Raw genomic sequence first — 15,489 nt, 5'->3', positions numbered from 1 at the left:
CATCGCCGACGATTGGGCTTCGGTCCAGCCCCATCATTGTGGTTCGGCATCTCAGAAGATCATGCCTCTCCGGCCAGGCCTACGAGGGCCCGGGTGCGCTGCGCGCCGGCCCAGGTACGTGCCTGCAGACGTGATACTTGTCTCTGTAACCTCAGCATAGTTTGTCCATTTACTAGAAAGGCCCACGGCAAAGAAGCCCGTATCCGTATCCCATGTCGTAGTATTGTAGCTGATGCGGACTTTAGTTCATGCATGTAGTAGTTATTGTATACAGCTAAATGTAAAAGAAATTTAAGCAACATAGTTAAGATAAATTCATTATTTTGTTATTTTCGCATAGGTGTCATGGTCTGCCCGTTGTTACATTTGGTATATATTTTGAGCATTCTATTATTGTGACGCTAGTATATTATTTTGGTATTGAAATGGAGGTATGACATTTGTTGCTGCATTTATTATGGTGAAAGAAGGGGTAAAATAATTTATTAGGGAGGGTGGAGCACAATTAGTCGGATACTTAATATATTTGCGAAATCATGAGACAATTAATAGATGTGATGTTTTTTAAGGAAGTAGTGGTTATATTAAAATATGCTGCGTTATTGTGCAGGTCGCATGAGAAGCTATAGAAGAACGGTAGTATAATATTATATTTTTAGCAAAATTAGATGTTATGTTGAACGAATTATGAAAATATTTTGAATTTACAATTTTGTTATGTAGCAAAACTTTAGGTTTTAAAATTTTGAGCAATTTTTATTTGAAATTTCACTATATAGTAAAGATGTAGATTTTGAAATTCTAAGCAACTTTTGTATTGATTATTTTTTGATTTGAAGACGTTTTGGTGTCCAAATTTTAGATACAACGGGTCGTATGTAATGGGTCGTATGTAAGTATTTGTGCAAACGAATTGCAAAAGTGTTTTGAATTTTAAAATTTACTCTATAATAAAGTTATAGTTTTTGAATTTTAAATCAAGTTTTATATTGAATAACTTTTGATTCCAATACGTTTTGGTGTTCAAATTGTACGTATAACGTTTCTCACGTAGAAATAACGAATGTAACAGGTTGTGGTTTGATTTAATTGAAATGCGAGGGTTTTTCTAAAAACTTTGTTAAGAGAGCACCAGGACGGCGGGTTGATTCAAAAAAATTCAAAGTTTTATTTGCAAAGTTTCCTAAACCTGGAAGGTTGGCTCTCTTTTGATGCATGAATCTTGTGGGAGCACTCGGCCAGTAGCAATAGTAATCTTTATTTGGTACCAGGCGCTAATAGCATTTTTGTCTTCGTATCCTCGCATGCTTTTTTATTACAACGCATTTACCATTCTCCTTAAGAGTAACTCAATTCCTTGAGATCTAGATCCTTTTACCCTTCAGAAAAGCTAGCTTCTAGTCGCCGAAGGGTAATACTAGCTTCGGTCATCTGTTGCTTTTCGCTCAATTTTTTTTATGGAAACTTGATGCATGCACGTAGTATTTAATTTCAACAAGTTTTCACAGTTCAATAGTTCATACACCATACCTACCCACGTGGGCCCTTTACCCTTCGGCGTTACCTTACCCCCTCAAAATATTTGCATATGATGTATGGCATCGGTTAGTTTCTGTATAAAATAATTTCTCTTTGCACAACGTTAAATTGTGGGTGCTAGCACTATCTGTAAATTAAATGCTCACCCTTCGTACAAATCACTGAAGGAGTATTTTCTTTTGAGGATTTTTCATCTCTTTGTGAAATCAACTCTTTGAAGGACGTGCAGCGCCGAAGCAACCTACCCCTTTAGTTCAAAGAGGTGTTGTCATTAGCGGAAGGGGCTGAAATGCCCATGAGAAGCGGCCATGATCCGTCTTTACTTTTAAGGTAATGACGTCCATCGCCTGCTTAATCGTGAAATGAACATATGCTTCTCGGTCTATTGGCACACTTGCAAGTTATCCTTTATTTAAAGAATTGTTAATACTTTAGCTCGTGTTTCTTCTGGAGTGTCTTACATTTCACCCTTCTTTTGTAAGACTCTATTTAGTCTAAGGCTTACACTAACCCTTCGGTTTGAAGCACTTCATTTCTCTATTTTGCAGGCTCTTCTCACCAAGGTAACAAACTTTAGCTTGTTTGCTCTTTGCACATTCTCATCTCAAGCGTGCTATAAGTTTATACTTTGATTATATTTTACATCTTATCCACATCGCTCGAATTAGCACGCATCATATGCACACTTCATCAAATTTATGCAGGATCCTACTTTCAGATTATTGGTTTTCACCTCGAAGCAAAGTTCTATATGGAACCTCGGTTATCTCAGTCCATTAATGATTAAGAAATGGCTATGCCATATCAATCAGTTTTTCCTATCTATTACACTTCATCAAATTGGTCTCATGGAATTCTATTTGGCCTTGGCTACTACTTGATTCCAGTTAACTCATGGGGTTTCCGTCACATAAGAAAGTGGGACTTAACCGAAGGTTGTGCCTTGTCTGTCAGGCCAACCCTTCGTTTTTTATTATCGTAGCAAAAGCATACATCCATCCATCCATCCATCCATTCATTCATTCATTCATCATTCATCTCATACATGCAATCATTGCAATCATGTTGCATTGCATTGCATGGAAGCCTAGAGCCGAAAGTGCTGATGCTAAAGACTCTCTCGTGCAAAATGCCGAAGAGCCATAGAGCCGAGAGCGCCTATGAAATGAAAAACGAAACCCTCTCGAGCGAAAGGCCGAAGGTATTCGTAGAAATAAAAAACGAACCCTCTCGAACGAAAGGCCAAAGGTATTCTTAGAAATGAGAAAATGAAACCCTCTCGTGTGAAAGGCCGAAGGTATTCGTAGAAATGAGAAAAAAATTCAAGAAAGGCTTGCTTTCTTTCTATGTAATTCATAACTTTGGATGGAAAATTGTTATTTTCGCAGCCCATAGAAAGCCTGCAGAATAGATAAAAGTGCCCGAGGGTCTCGCCATCGACTTTGGCATCAACTACCACTTCGCCTCCCCTCTCAACCTTGACTTGAGGGGTCCGGGGTCTAAGCTTTGGTAACTTGTAATTGCTATAAGCTATCGTATTGTTGAGCTGACAAGGTGGTGCGAAGGCCCGCTCTATTTCTACTTTGATTCTGCTGGATTTTTGCATTCATCCGTGAGGGTAACGGACCTTCATCATGAACACCGTGGGACTAGGACTAGACCAAGATCTTTGAAACAAAGTCTTGCTCGGCGCTCGTGACTCAAGGCCTGAGGGCGAGGGGCTTGACGACAACATTCGACTCGAGGGGCCCGTCGTCTACTTCGTCGTCGACTACTTCGCCCTCATCCTCATCGACTATGTTCGACTTGAGGGGCTCGGCGGTGACTATTTTGCCCTCGTCCTCGTCAACAGTGTTTGACTCGAGGGGCTTGGTGATGACTACTTAGCCCTCGCCCTTGTTGATGGTGTTCGGCTCGAGGGGCTCGGTGGCGACTACTTCGCCCTCAACCTCGTCAACAGTGTTCGACACGAGAGGCTCGGTGACGACTACTTCGACTTCGCCCTCATCGACGTTTGTTGCTTCGACTGTGTGCGAAGCACCTTTGCTGCTTCCGCTGCGAGCCCCGGACAAGAGGGGCTATGGCGGGGTCATGGTGGACTAGCACCTCTTGGCTGACAAGTCTTGCCTGGCGCTCGCAAGCGGAGACCCGAAGGCATTGTTGGCTTCGGCACGACCAATGCAACGTCGTTTCTACTTCCGCTACTTCAACTACGTCGACTACAATAGAGTGTTTCAAGATTCCGATGAAGCGCAACCGGCTCCGAAGATGTGAACACTCGAGTACCAAGGCTTTGAAGGCAAAGCCGATGGGTGATACAAAGAAGCTTCCGGGGCGAAGACTTCCTCAGCTATGAAGCCTGTCTAGCTCAGTCGATAGAGTACGAAGTACCTCTTGCATCCTACCAAATGAGGACAAGTGACGAAGCTTCTGCCCACCATCATTGCCGAGAACTACCTCGTCGAGGAGACCGAAGGCCATCTTTGGTTCAGTTGTAGCTATCTTATATGTGCATATCCGCCAGTGATAGATAGGTCTGGGCCACTTCATATATATTTAGCTACTTTGCTTTGTTATGCCAACTAAACAAAGTAGCTGAGGGGCTACTGTTGGGGAATGGCCCAGCCCATGTAGAAATTGGCCTCATGTAAAGGCCTAAGAACCTATATACAAATATTGTACCTACCAAGGGCTTAGGTGCAAATTGACGCCCTCCCTCCTCTATACAAAGGACCCAATGGGTTATTAGGAGGGGACTCTTTCCTGGGAGCACTCCACACTTGCTTTCTAGTATTGTGCCTTCATACCACTCTACTCTCTCTTCTCTATCTGGAGGAGTAAAATCTCCAACACTTATCTGACAATATGGGAATTTTTTTACAAGGGTGGGTGAGGCCCCCGTCAGCCCCTAAAAATCATTTCTAAGGGCTGACGGGAAACGGTGACTACTCTACTTAGTCAGCAAAATACCCATTTTCCTACGCTAATGAAACAATGCAAGAAGCCACATCCAAACATCACAAAATGGAAGCTAAACCGATATTCAGATGTAGTTGCTTGTAAATTTGACAAAGGTGTAGCAGCATATACAACTAGCTAGCATATGATTGCTAGGTTGCTGCTTATTCGGTCGTACGGATCTATCTCCTCACCTTGCACATCACTCGTGAGACTCACTCTCCTTGATCGTCTTATTACACATGGCATGGGAATTGTGAAACTGGAACAACGAACACACCCGCAGCAGCATTACCGTCTTCTCCACCATGCATGCACACAGGTGGGAGTGGAGATTGGAGATCTTCGCTCAGCAGCGGAACGGGACGAACCCAACCTTCCCTCCGCGCACGTCGTAAACCACCTCCATCGAGGACTGCGCCCTGTTCCCGACCACCGCTGCCTCCCGCGCGTTCGTCGGCGCCGCGGCGAAAGCGAGGCACGCGATGGAGAAGTGGTTGCCGGGGTCAGGGAAGTACATTATCCCATTCATGGACATGTCGACGTCTGCCCCGCCGTTGAACTTAAGCGTGATGGCCGGCACGGAGAAGAAGTTCCGCCCGGTGAAGTTGTAGCACGTGTCGAGCACGCCGAGAGGCGGCGCCGGCTTGTACTCCGTCATCCACTGGCGGAAGTTGTCGCGGAGGACCGAGTACGCCTCGGGCCTTAGGTAGGTGAAGGTCGTGTGCAGGTCGACGAGCGTGTCGCCGGCGAATGCGGTGGGCGGGACCGAGAGGTCACGGCCGCCGAGGCCCACCCCCACGAGCTCCACGACGTACATGTTTCCGTTGCCAGGGTTGCTCCGCAGCGGGGTGTAGCTCACCTTGCGCCCGGAGAGCTCCGGCTTGGGGGCGCCGAGGGAGAGGAAGCCCACCGTACTTGGGGACGACGGCAGGCAGTAGGAGAAGGCGACCGTGCCCGGCGAGGAAGGAGCGCGTGACGCCAGCGAGTGGCTGTTCCGGCTGAGGTCGAGGATGCCGGTGGAGTTATCCCTCGGCCTGAAGCCGGCCTCCAGGCACGCGAACCTGAAGTTTTCCACGGTGGCCGACGACGTCAGCGTGAGCTTGTCGGTCATGAAGGTTACGTTGCCCAGCAAAGTATTGTTGGTGCCGAGGCTAAAAGTGCAGCTGGGTCCGGAGCAGCCATGGAACGGGCAGTCCGGCGAGCCACAGGGGACCTGAGCGAGGGAGGACGACGCCGACGGCTCGAAGGCCTGGTCGCACGGCTCCGTGGCGGCGCACGGCGTGCACTTGAGCAGCGTCGCGCTCGAGGTGTAGGTGTCGAACCCCACGGTGAGCTCCTGCGCCGGGGTGCCGAAGCCAGCCACGACGTGGTACTCGAACGCCCCGGGCCGCGCTTCGATCGGGTCGCCTCTGACGGGGATGGAGACCCCGCCACCGCCAGGTGCTGACGGTCCGGGCGCAGGGGCCGGGGCCCCATGGTTGTCCTCTCCGCGAAGGGAGCGGAGGCGGAGCGCGTCGCGGTGGAGGACGTCGGCCACGGTCGTCGTCTTTTCCTGGTTCCGTGCGCCGCCGAGAGGGGAGCATGGACTCAGCCGGTGCAGCACAGGCACCCCATCGCTGCTGCTCCGTCCTACATACAAGCAAGGTTAGTTAGGTCACACATTTTGAGATTAACGTGACATCCTTACAGTGTACTACAATAAGCATTTCTGACTAGCACATAGGAATGTTCCTCGCAAATACGGATTGTTACACAAGAAATAGCAAGGATTATTGTTAGGATGCTAGCTTCACCAGAATGAACGGAGGAACAGGTTGGAGTCTGTCCCGGTTGCCGGGGGTCGCTGTTGGAACGGAGAACGTAGTGCTTTCCACCATGGGTGTAGCTGGTGGGGCAGGAGTAGCCAAGGTAAGGTGAAACAAGGAGCACCAAGCAGAAGAGCAGGGATGGAACGGCGGCTGAAGAAGCCATAGCTGCTCCAAAGCTCAGTGAGAGGAAGGAAGGGTGGCGTGGTTGCAGGGCAGGTAGCATGAGCCTCCCGTATATATAGGGATGGGCAGCATTGTTCTTGTAGCGTTCTCGTATACGATGATTGAAGATGGAGGATATAGAATTATTATCCCCAGCTTGGTGATCGGTTTTAATTTCTAACCTTGTTTGTTGCATGTATGCCTCCGCGTTCAGCCCAAGGCGTTGCGTTCGTGCCGACGTAAGCAGGGGTTGAGTTGGGAGCAACGCCCGGCCGTACGTGGAGAAGTTTACCGTGCAGGTTCCAGTTTGGTTAGAAGCCGGCACAGCTAAGCCACAAACGTCGTCTATGCACATTTCTTCATTGCAAGTTGTGAAATTTGGATGTTTCACCACTATTAGACTAGAGCGCTCTTTACATTGGTGATCGATGGTCATGTTAACCTTCCTACCGAGGAAGTTGCGTGAAATTCTGCATAAAAAGATGATGACGAATGGATTACTACATATCTTCTACTAAGAAAAGAACAAAAAATAAAATTTGGGTTAGTGTCAGTACAAAGCAAAACATCTGTTATAAATTCATACACACCGGTACAGAAATGGTTTCTTCTGGCGCCTCCTATTTTACGTCGCTGGCGAACGCACTACAAGAAATCCTTTAATCTGTGACGGACCAAATTCGTCATGGATTAGCAAAAAAACGTCACAAAACCCTGATTGTGATGTTTTTTGCGTTTGTCATGTATTGAGCGTCATGGATTGCATCTGTGACGTTTTGCATGTAACTGTCACTGATTACATTAATCTATGATGTTTCTTAAACGTCACAAATTGCCTTGAGCCCACCCCAACCCAGCCCAGGCCCAAACTTTATGACAAAAAAAAACGTCACGAATTAGTGCCACGTAGGATTATATTGGGCTTGGCCCAATAACTCAAAGGTTTTTCAGCCCATTTTCTTAATTTTTGACCAGGCCCATTAGTGCCATTTTATATTACTTTCAATCCAATTCAAAATCTGGTCCAATTTGGCCCAATTTAGTTCAGCCCACCAAAAAATTCATCAAATTCAATTCAGCCCATTTTCAAAATTATTAATTCATCTCAAATCATACCACATTCATACATCAAACCTTATAAACATGGAAAAACAACAATGCTCATATATCAAATATAGCAATAATATAGATTCCATCCATCACATACGACATCCAAGTTAGGCATACGACATCAACAAATGTCTAGCATATGCATCTTGCATTAGCAAGCATGAAAGAGCAAAAGTATTATAACTACTTCATCTATTAACAAAATGATGCAGCTGTTGCAGCAACAAAACAAATGTCTAAGTCCCACCATAGCATTCGCTCAAGTTGACTTGATCTGACTTAGCACGAGCTGGAGCTTTGCTTCCATCTTAGCTTGTTTCTTCTTCATTTCATCTTGCTCTCTAATTCTTCCCTGTTCTGTTTCTTTCACTTGCTTTGATAGCAAATCCAATTGTTCACGTTGGGCATCAACAACAGCTCGAAGGTCACCATTTGCCCTTTTCTCCACTTCAAGTTGCGCTTCGATGCTTCTTATGCTAGGCCTAGAGCATGCATTATGAATCCCAATATTCTTTAGAAATGAACTCTTCTTTGTTTTCTCAGCAAGCACATCAGCAACAACCTTAGTAGGAGACAAAGATTGTTCACCTTCTCTTGATGCAGACAATCTAGTTTCCATTTTAGACTGAAAATGCAAGTAGCAAACATGATCATTGATCTTGAGAGAGCATTATAAGAATTTAAAGCAGCAGTTTTGAATGATACTTAACTATGGCTAATTGTACATCAAGTGTGAACCTTTCTTTTTCTTGCTATAGTGACACTCTTTGAACAACTCCAATGCATCAGGTTCATGATCAATATATTTGTCTCCCTAGAAAAGAATGCAGTAATAACATATTCAGCAGGTTTCTCTTCAAAAAAATAACAATTTCAGCAAGTTGACATGATAGTAGCAAAAAGGAATTACAGGTTGACATATGGCTTTTGTGCAGGACTAAGCATGAACTTGACATATGAAAGCATTTAAATTTACAAGACATGGTAGTTTAGACATTAACATAACAACTCAGCTCATTTCAGCCCAAACACAAACTATTAGAAATATTTTTTAACTTCGTCTGCAGCTACCTCATAAAATATCACAAAGCACTGCAAAGTGCATAATTTTTGTTCCACATTCATGCTGAAATATAGAACAGAAAAAATATAAATACATATGTAACTTACCAAATTTTCTACATGAACTGGGTAACTACGAGAACCAGTTGTGTGGTGGTGCTTCACATTAGATCGGTTGTTTTTGTTCTTTTGACATGTCTCCTACATAAAAAATCAGAATACACGTAAGTCATGTGTCAATTCAATACATATGAGGTAGGATTTAGGTTTTTAGAAAGGAATGTACCATCTTTTTTGGTCTCTTCCAAGATTCTACAAGATCATTCCATTGTTCATCAGTCATTGATTTGATAGGAGAAGATTTGCTCACCAAATGCAATGGAAAAGGATCAAAATATTGCTTTTTAAGCCTGTGACGTTGTTGACGGATTGCATTCTTCATCATGGCAGAACAGGCTTTTTGAACAGATGCATCATTGGTATTGATATCAAACATTGCCTATTAAAAAAAAGAAGAATGTGTGAAAAAATCAACAATTTATAGCCACTCAATGAGATAGGAAGACCTAGATAATGCACTTTAAGTGTTCCTCTAAATTGTTGTAAAAGAGCAGAATTCTTCTTATAATCCTTCCAATGCTTTAACACTGGCATATGGTTCCTGACTGCAATATTGCATTCGGTTGCAAACTTAGCAGCTGCAAAAGGTGCCACGGGTCTTATCCCCCCTTCAGGAATAACAATTGGTAGCTTCCCATGCATAGCTCGACTCATCTTCTCAAGACCATGTCCCATATTCACTCCTCTATCCCTTCGATCATTTTCAACAAGTTGTACATCTACATAGAGATAGAATTAGTAAGATGAATTGAGCATGGATCAAGCATGAGATGCAAAGTTCAATTGCGAAGCAAAAAACACATGATATGGTAGATAGATTGATATACTATTACCTTCATTAGTTATCTCATTCTGGACACCAAGATTAGTAGTAGCCTCACCTCCAATAGTCATGTTATCCTCAATCTGGACATGTCCATTTTCTAAAAAATGGTAGCCAATAAGAACAATCATCATTCACTTCACTAAGCGCTAAACAGAATGATAGCCAAAAATTATTACCTTCGTTACCCATCTGGTTGTGCCCATCAGAGGGAGTAATGGCATGAAGTTCATTGGTCATGTGGTTGTTATCATCAAAAAGGGCAGGTACATTAGCTGAAAAAATGGCAGCATGTAAAAATGCAGTCATCATGCAATCAATGCTAATATAATAAGAGTAAGAAACATGACAGTTAAACTAGCCTTCAGCTGTAGCATGTGTGTGGCCACCAAAGTTGCCAACTTCTTCAACTTGGCTGCCATGTGATAGAGATGAAGATGGGACAAAGATTTCATTTGGTGCCAAACTTGCATCACGATAGGAAGTTGTTTTCTTTGACCTTGTACTTCTAGTAGTTTGTGGCTCTGCAAAAACTCTTTTTGAACGAGTCTTGATTGCTTCGGGACGCATAGCAGCAGTTTTTTTTGTTACAACCCTTCAAACCATTCAAAGAATGGAAGCATAAATCAATCAATAAATTGGACAAGTAGATTTAGCAAGCAAACAACATGTTAATTTGTAATAAGATAGGAGGAATTAGCATCTCAGGAGTGTCATCGTCAAGCAGATCCTCCTCATCAGTGTCATTATTTGTCGGATCATACTCATCCTCGGAGTTTTCTCTATTTCTGCAATTTAGCTTATTCTTCTTGTGAGCAATAGAATTTGCATTTGAAAGCACATCGACTAGATCATGAATTCCAAATTCTTTTAGCCTTGCTCTGTTCCTCATACATTGTTGGAGGCGCTCCACTTCATATGGATGCAATGGTTGTTCTGACGTCACGGAAAAATGAGCAACAGATTACTATTGATAACACTACTTGCCGCATTACATGATTTTGAAATTTATAACAGCACATGCAAAATATTCACATAAACAGGAAATATATTCAGAAGAGAGATGAGTAGAGGATGGCACCTGCCGGTACTGGTCGATGTTTTTGTGGTTTATTGGCTGGAAACTTTGCACGACCAGGAGCCATCTTGCCCAATACTGGATGGAAAACATAGTCAAGATTAGTTTTAGAATAAAAAGAAGGGGGCACACAGCAGAAAAGAACATCACAAGCATAGTCACACCAATCGTAGAAGGGGGAGGGGCACAGCTCCCACCTGCAGCACCCCTACAGATCAGCCAATCGTAGAAGGGGGAGGGGCGCAGCTCCTTGCCCTCACCAATCGTAGCAGGGGGAGGGGCGTGGATCCTCCTAGACCTCACCAATCAACAGCAACATGAGGAGGTGAGCAGCAAGACTCAACCGATAGGAGCAGGAGGCAAACAGCAGGATTGAACCGATTGGATGGATTTGGGAGGGCGCAGCTCCTTACCCTCACAAATCGTAGCAAGGGGAGGGGCGCGGCTTCTCCCAGCCCTCTCCAATCGACGGCAGCATGAGGAGGTGAGCAGCAGGACTCAACCGACAGGAGCAGGAGGCAAACAGCAGGATTGAACCGATTGGATGGATTTGGGAGGGCGCAGCTCCTTACCCTCACAAATCGTAGCAGGGGGAGGGGCGCGGCTTCTCCCAGCCCTCTCCAATCGACGGCAGCATGAGGAGGTGAGCAACAGAGGCGAGCAGCCTGCGAGGGGTGCGCCTCCCAACCCTCTCCAATCGACGGCAGCACCACGAGGCGAGCTGCAGAGGTAAACCGGCCTTAGGAGGAGGATGCTTGAGATAGACACACATCACAGGCGGTTTTTTTTCCAAACAAACCGCTTGTGATAGGCCAACATCACAGGCGGTTTCTTCCAAACAAACCGCTTGTGATAGGCCAACATCACAGGCTGTTTGGTCTAAACGGACCGCTTGCGAGAAACAAACACTGGGCTCGTGTTTCAGAGACATCACAGGCGGGTTGAAAGAAAAACCGCTTGTGGTACGAACATATCACAGGCTGTTTATAAGCCAATCCGCTTGTGATAGGAACATATCACAAGCGGTTTTGAGCCGAGCCGCTTGTGATAAATTCATATCACAGGCTGTTTGTAAGCCAATCCGCTTGTGATAGGAACATATCACAAGCGGTTTTAAGCCCAGCCGCTTGTGATAAATACATATCACAAGCGGTTTGCAAGCCCAGACGCTTGTGATCTAACACATCACAAGCGGTTTAATATGTCCAGATTCATATCCAAATTCAATTTGCATTCATAAATCATATCCAGATTCATACAGCAAATAGATATACATAATCATACAAATCACAGATCACATTCACAGAATGACAACAATAGTATTATCACCAAACCATAATTTACAGCAGCTCAAGTTCAAGTCCATACATCAACATTGAAGAACAGCCCACACATGACATAAGCTAAACAAATTCAAGGTCTAAACACTGTGAGCTAGATTGTACAATTCTGGGAGATCAGACAACTTTCCCTTTTCATTGAAGAGTAGTCCATTTGGGGGAAGAACTTCACGGTGCAAAAAGGAAAGCAAGTCTCTTACAACCTTAGCCACGCCGACAGTAGCCATATCTCTTCCTTGCGATTCATCCTTGATGTTGGATTTAGAAACCTGGAATGAAAGCAAAAGGTGCTTTGTAATAGTAATGTCATGGGCTGCAATAAAAAAATTGAAACATAGATAATGATAGGGAACTTACATCCTCACGGTTGACACAACTCCATTCACATACATAATAACCGCACAGGACAGTACCAGGAGGTTGTTTCTGACTGGTTGAACATAATGATATTGACAAATTAGGCTTGTCCTCTGGATGCTCGCCGCCAAGATCTTTGTAATAAAAACGGTATGCGCTGCATATAAGAATACCATTGTGAGATTAAGAGAATACATTTGCTAAGTTGTAAGTACAAGTGTAAAATAGTCATACTTCTCTAAAATCCTCAAGAAGTCATTATATGCATCCTTTTCCATTCTCAGCGAGTCGAAGACCATGGCTGTACCACTCTTTGGAAAGATCTTGATACAAATGTAGTGGTCACTACATATACATATACGAAAACACATGTTAAGATCACGATTGCCATAATTTGTAGTTCAAAACCATGTGGAGAACTTACTTAAAGTGGTGCGGAGCTATTATTAACTCCTTGCCATGTTGTACATGATTGTACATGGCTCGCCCAATGTATGTTGCCATTAGCCTCATTTTTTTTCTTTGATTCTTTTTGACTGCTCTCTCAAATTCATCATCATCAAGGTCTTTGTATTCTTCTCCATGTCTCCGAACAACTTCTTTGTAGCGAGCTTGGGATATCATCAATGGACCAAGAAACCCTGTCTGAAGTTGTTTCTTCTTACCATCTATGTACTGCATCCTACATGTAAGAAGCAATAATTGTTAGAATCTGTGCTGTACAAAACTAACAGACATTAAAGTTTAGAGGTACTTACAAGCAAAAGAGGGTTAAATAGTTGGTTTCCATCCTTTTTCGATGGTACAACGACCACAGATCGTCAAAGAATAAATGCCGCACAGCATCTACATTATCTTTGCTCCAAAATGCATCATCTGGCACAACATATGAGAAGCCCTCGAGTTTGTGTTTGTTGCTAGCCACCATGTACCACTCATGCATTGTAATCTCTGCAGCTGACAACTTAGAAAGTTGCACCATTGTCAAGAACGGCATCCCATTCACAAATTTAGCAGGAACATCCTCCTTCTTGTATATCGGGATATCGACTTTAAGACGTAATGAATCTCGAGTATGAATCATTCCATCTTCTTCCCATACCTCGAGCTTGTCTTTTAATTGGGACCGTGTGCGTACTCCACAAGATGCTGATTCTACTTTTGACTGATCTGTCATAACTCTCTTCAACCTTTCCAAGTAGCGTGTCACAACTTCTGCCGGTTTCTTGACATTGTCAGTGGCTATTTGTTGATGAATTTTCTTTGAAGTACTTGGCCCTGCAACATTGGTGTCAACCTTTGCTTCCTTTCTAATGTCAGCATCAATATTCTGAGGAACAATTCTGTCCACATCCCCCTCCTCAACTGCCTTCTTCAGAGGTGATATGACTGTTTCACTAGTTTTGTGGGAGGCCGGTGCTATACTTTCCTGCACCATGGGGATTGAACTATCTTTCTGTTGCATGGGTGTTGAAGTTGGTGTTGGTGACTTATGACGTGATAGGGGGCTTGAGATCAGCTCATCACCCAACTTAATGTCGCGTCGATGCCAAAGGACCAACTTATTCACTGCTTGCTGCAAAGTCATGATCCCCTCAACTGGATAGTCTATCTCCCAATCTTCACAACCACTATCTGTGATCTCTAGAACTTGGACCACAGCATAGAATGGCAGAACAGGACTATCATTGCAGCAAAGCAGTCCTGGTTTTACCACACCAATAGCAGCCTGTTTTGTTTTTGTCCCAGATCGATTGATTGGAATATGAAGACGGCAAGGCGTGTCCTCAACAATGAAGTCTACAGGGAACTTGGTGCCCGATCCCAAGCTTTGCACAGATCCTACACTGCTAGGGACTAGAGGTGGACTCATGGGGCCTGGATGCTGTTCACTCGGTACACATCCTGTTTCCTTCATTCTCTTCATTGCTTCATTAATAGCCTTCTGTACCCTTTCATCAATAGCCTCTTCAAGGGTCCTTTTCGCCTTCTCATGTTTCCTGTATGACGCTGCATACTCTGGAAATGCCTCTCTCCAGGAAATCTTAGAAGAGATTCCCCGAGCCCGTCCAGTGTGTTCAGGAGTGCCAAGTGCTGCAGTTAGTATGTCATTCTCCCTCCGAGGCTTAAACTCGCCCTTCTTTCTCTTTTCTGCATATTCTTGAACTTTTTCTGCAACTTCACCAACCAATTCTGGATGCAACAGTTTGCCCTCATTAGTCAAACCTGCACGAGCTAAGATCCAACGAAGAGCTCGCTCATCGATATCTTTTAGTAATGGGTCCAAAGTGCCATTGGCCATAGCTTCCTCAATTATCCTGTTCCACTCCATTGCTTTAGGGAGATATCCGGTTGACCCGAGGCAATGGGGGTGTTTGTTCTTCTTTGCTCTCTGAGAATTAGTTTCGCTCAGCTCTTTGGCCTTCGGTTCGGTCTTCTGACGAACAAATTCCTCCCACTGAGCTTGTGTGATTTTCCCCATTTTCTTCGGCGGAGGAACCCTATTCTTCTTAACAAAATCCCTATTCATCTCAACCTTCCACCTGTAAGCATCTAGGCCCTTAAGGTATGTTTCGGTGATTAATGACAACCATTATTGTGACTAATGAGTTTGTGCAGCTTTATAGATCATTATTGCTCATTTGGTTATATGTCAAAAGAGGCCCCTAATTTTCATTGTTCAAAAAGGCGATCTCGGCATTCAACTCTATAATGTGTCAAGACTAAGGATCTTTCTAGCCCTAAGTGTCATAAGGTTGAGAAGGACACTTAGGTTAGTATAGGTTTTATAGTTTTGTAGTGATCGCTCTATTAAGAGGGGTTTAGGCTTAGTAACTTGAGCATGGACATGGTCATTTGAAAATGGATGCACACAATGGTCACTCAGGTTTCTAGAAGCTCAAATAAGTGGTTCTCAACTTATATCTCAAGAATATTTGGATTTCATTCAAGACTCAAGTCAGAATAGGCAAAATCAGAAAAATCCTATTCACCGGTTTAACCGACGCTTCAAGTTTCATATACGTCGGTTAAACAAGGTCAGCAGAGTTTGACAAGTCAATTCACCGGTTCAACCGATGATATTTAAAAAGGGACGTCGGTGCAGTTGTCCAGAGACTCGGTTTTCAG

General features: G+C 44.0%; 1 protein-coding gene across 1 annotated transcript; it reads right to left on the bottom strand.

The window, feature by feature from the left end:
- Positions 1-4,846: 4,846 nt before the first annotated feature.
- Positions 4,847-6,471, bottom strand: LOC112890489 (aspartyl protease AED1-like). The gene is made up of 2 exons (XM_025957373.1): positions 6,375-6,471; positions 4,847-6,129 (listed from the first exon to the last, which is right to left on the bottom strand). Exons 1-2 carry the CDS (start codon positions 6,469-6,471, stop codon positions 4,847-4,849), a joined length of 1,380 nt encoding a protein of 459 aa, XP_025813158.1.
- Positions 6,472-15,489: the final 9,018 nt, after the last annotated feature.

The sequence above is a fragment of the Panicum hallii genome, chromosome 4 (assembly GCF_002211085.1).
Source record: "Panicum hallii strain FIL2 chromosome 4, PHallii_v3.1, whole genome shotgun sequence".
NCBI classification, from domain to species: Eukaryota; Viridiplantae; Streptophyta; class Magnoliopsida; order Poales; family Poaceae; genus Panicum; species Panicum hallii.
The sequence above is the reverse complement of the archived record's forward strand: the minus strand, read 5'-3'. Positions and strand labels throughout refer to the sequence as shown.

Bases quoted from the DNA above. Each gene is read 5' to 3' on its own strand.
- LOC112890489 (XM_025957373.1), bottom strand. From the start codon at position 6,471: ATGGCTTCTTCAGCCGCCGTTCCATCCCTGCTCTTCTGCTTGGTGCTC. The intron at 6,130-6,374 runs GTGGAAAGCACT...GCTTGTATGTAG, and splicing joins CCCCACCAGCTACACCCATG to GACGGAGCAGCAGCGATGGG.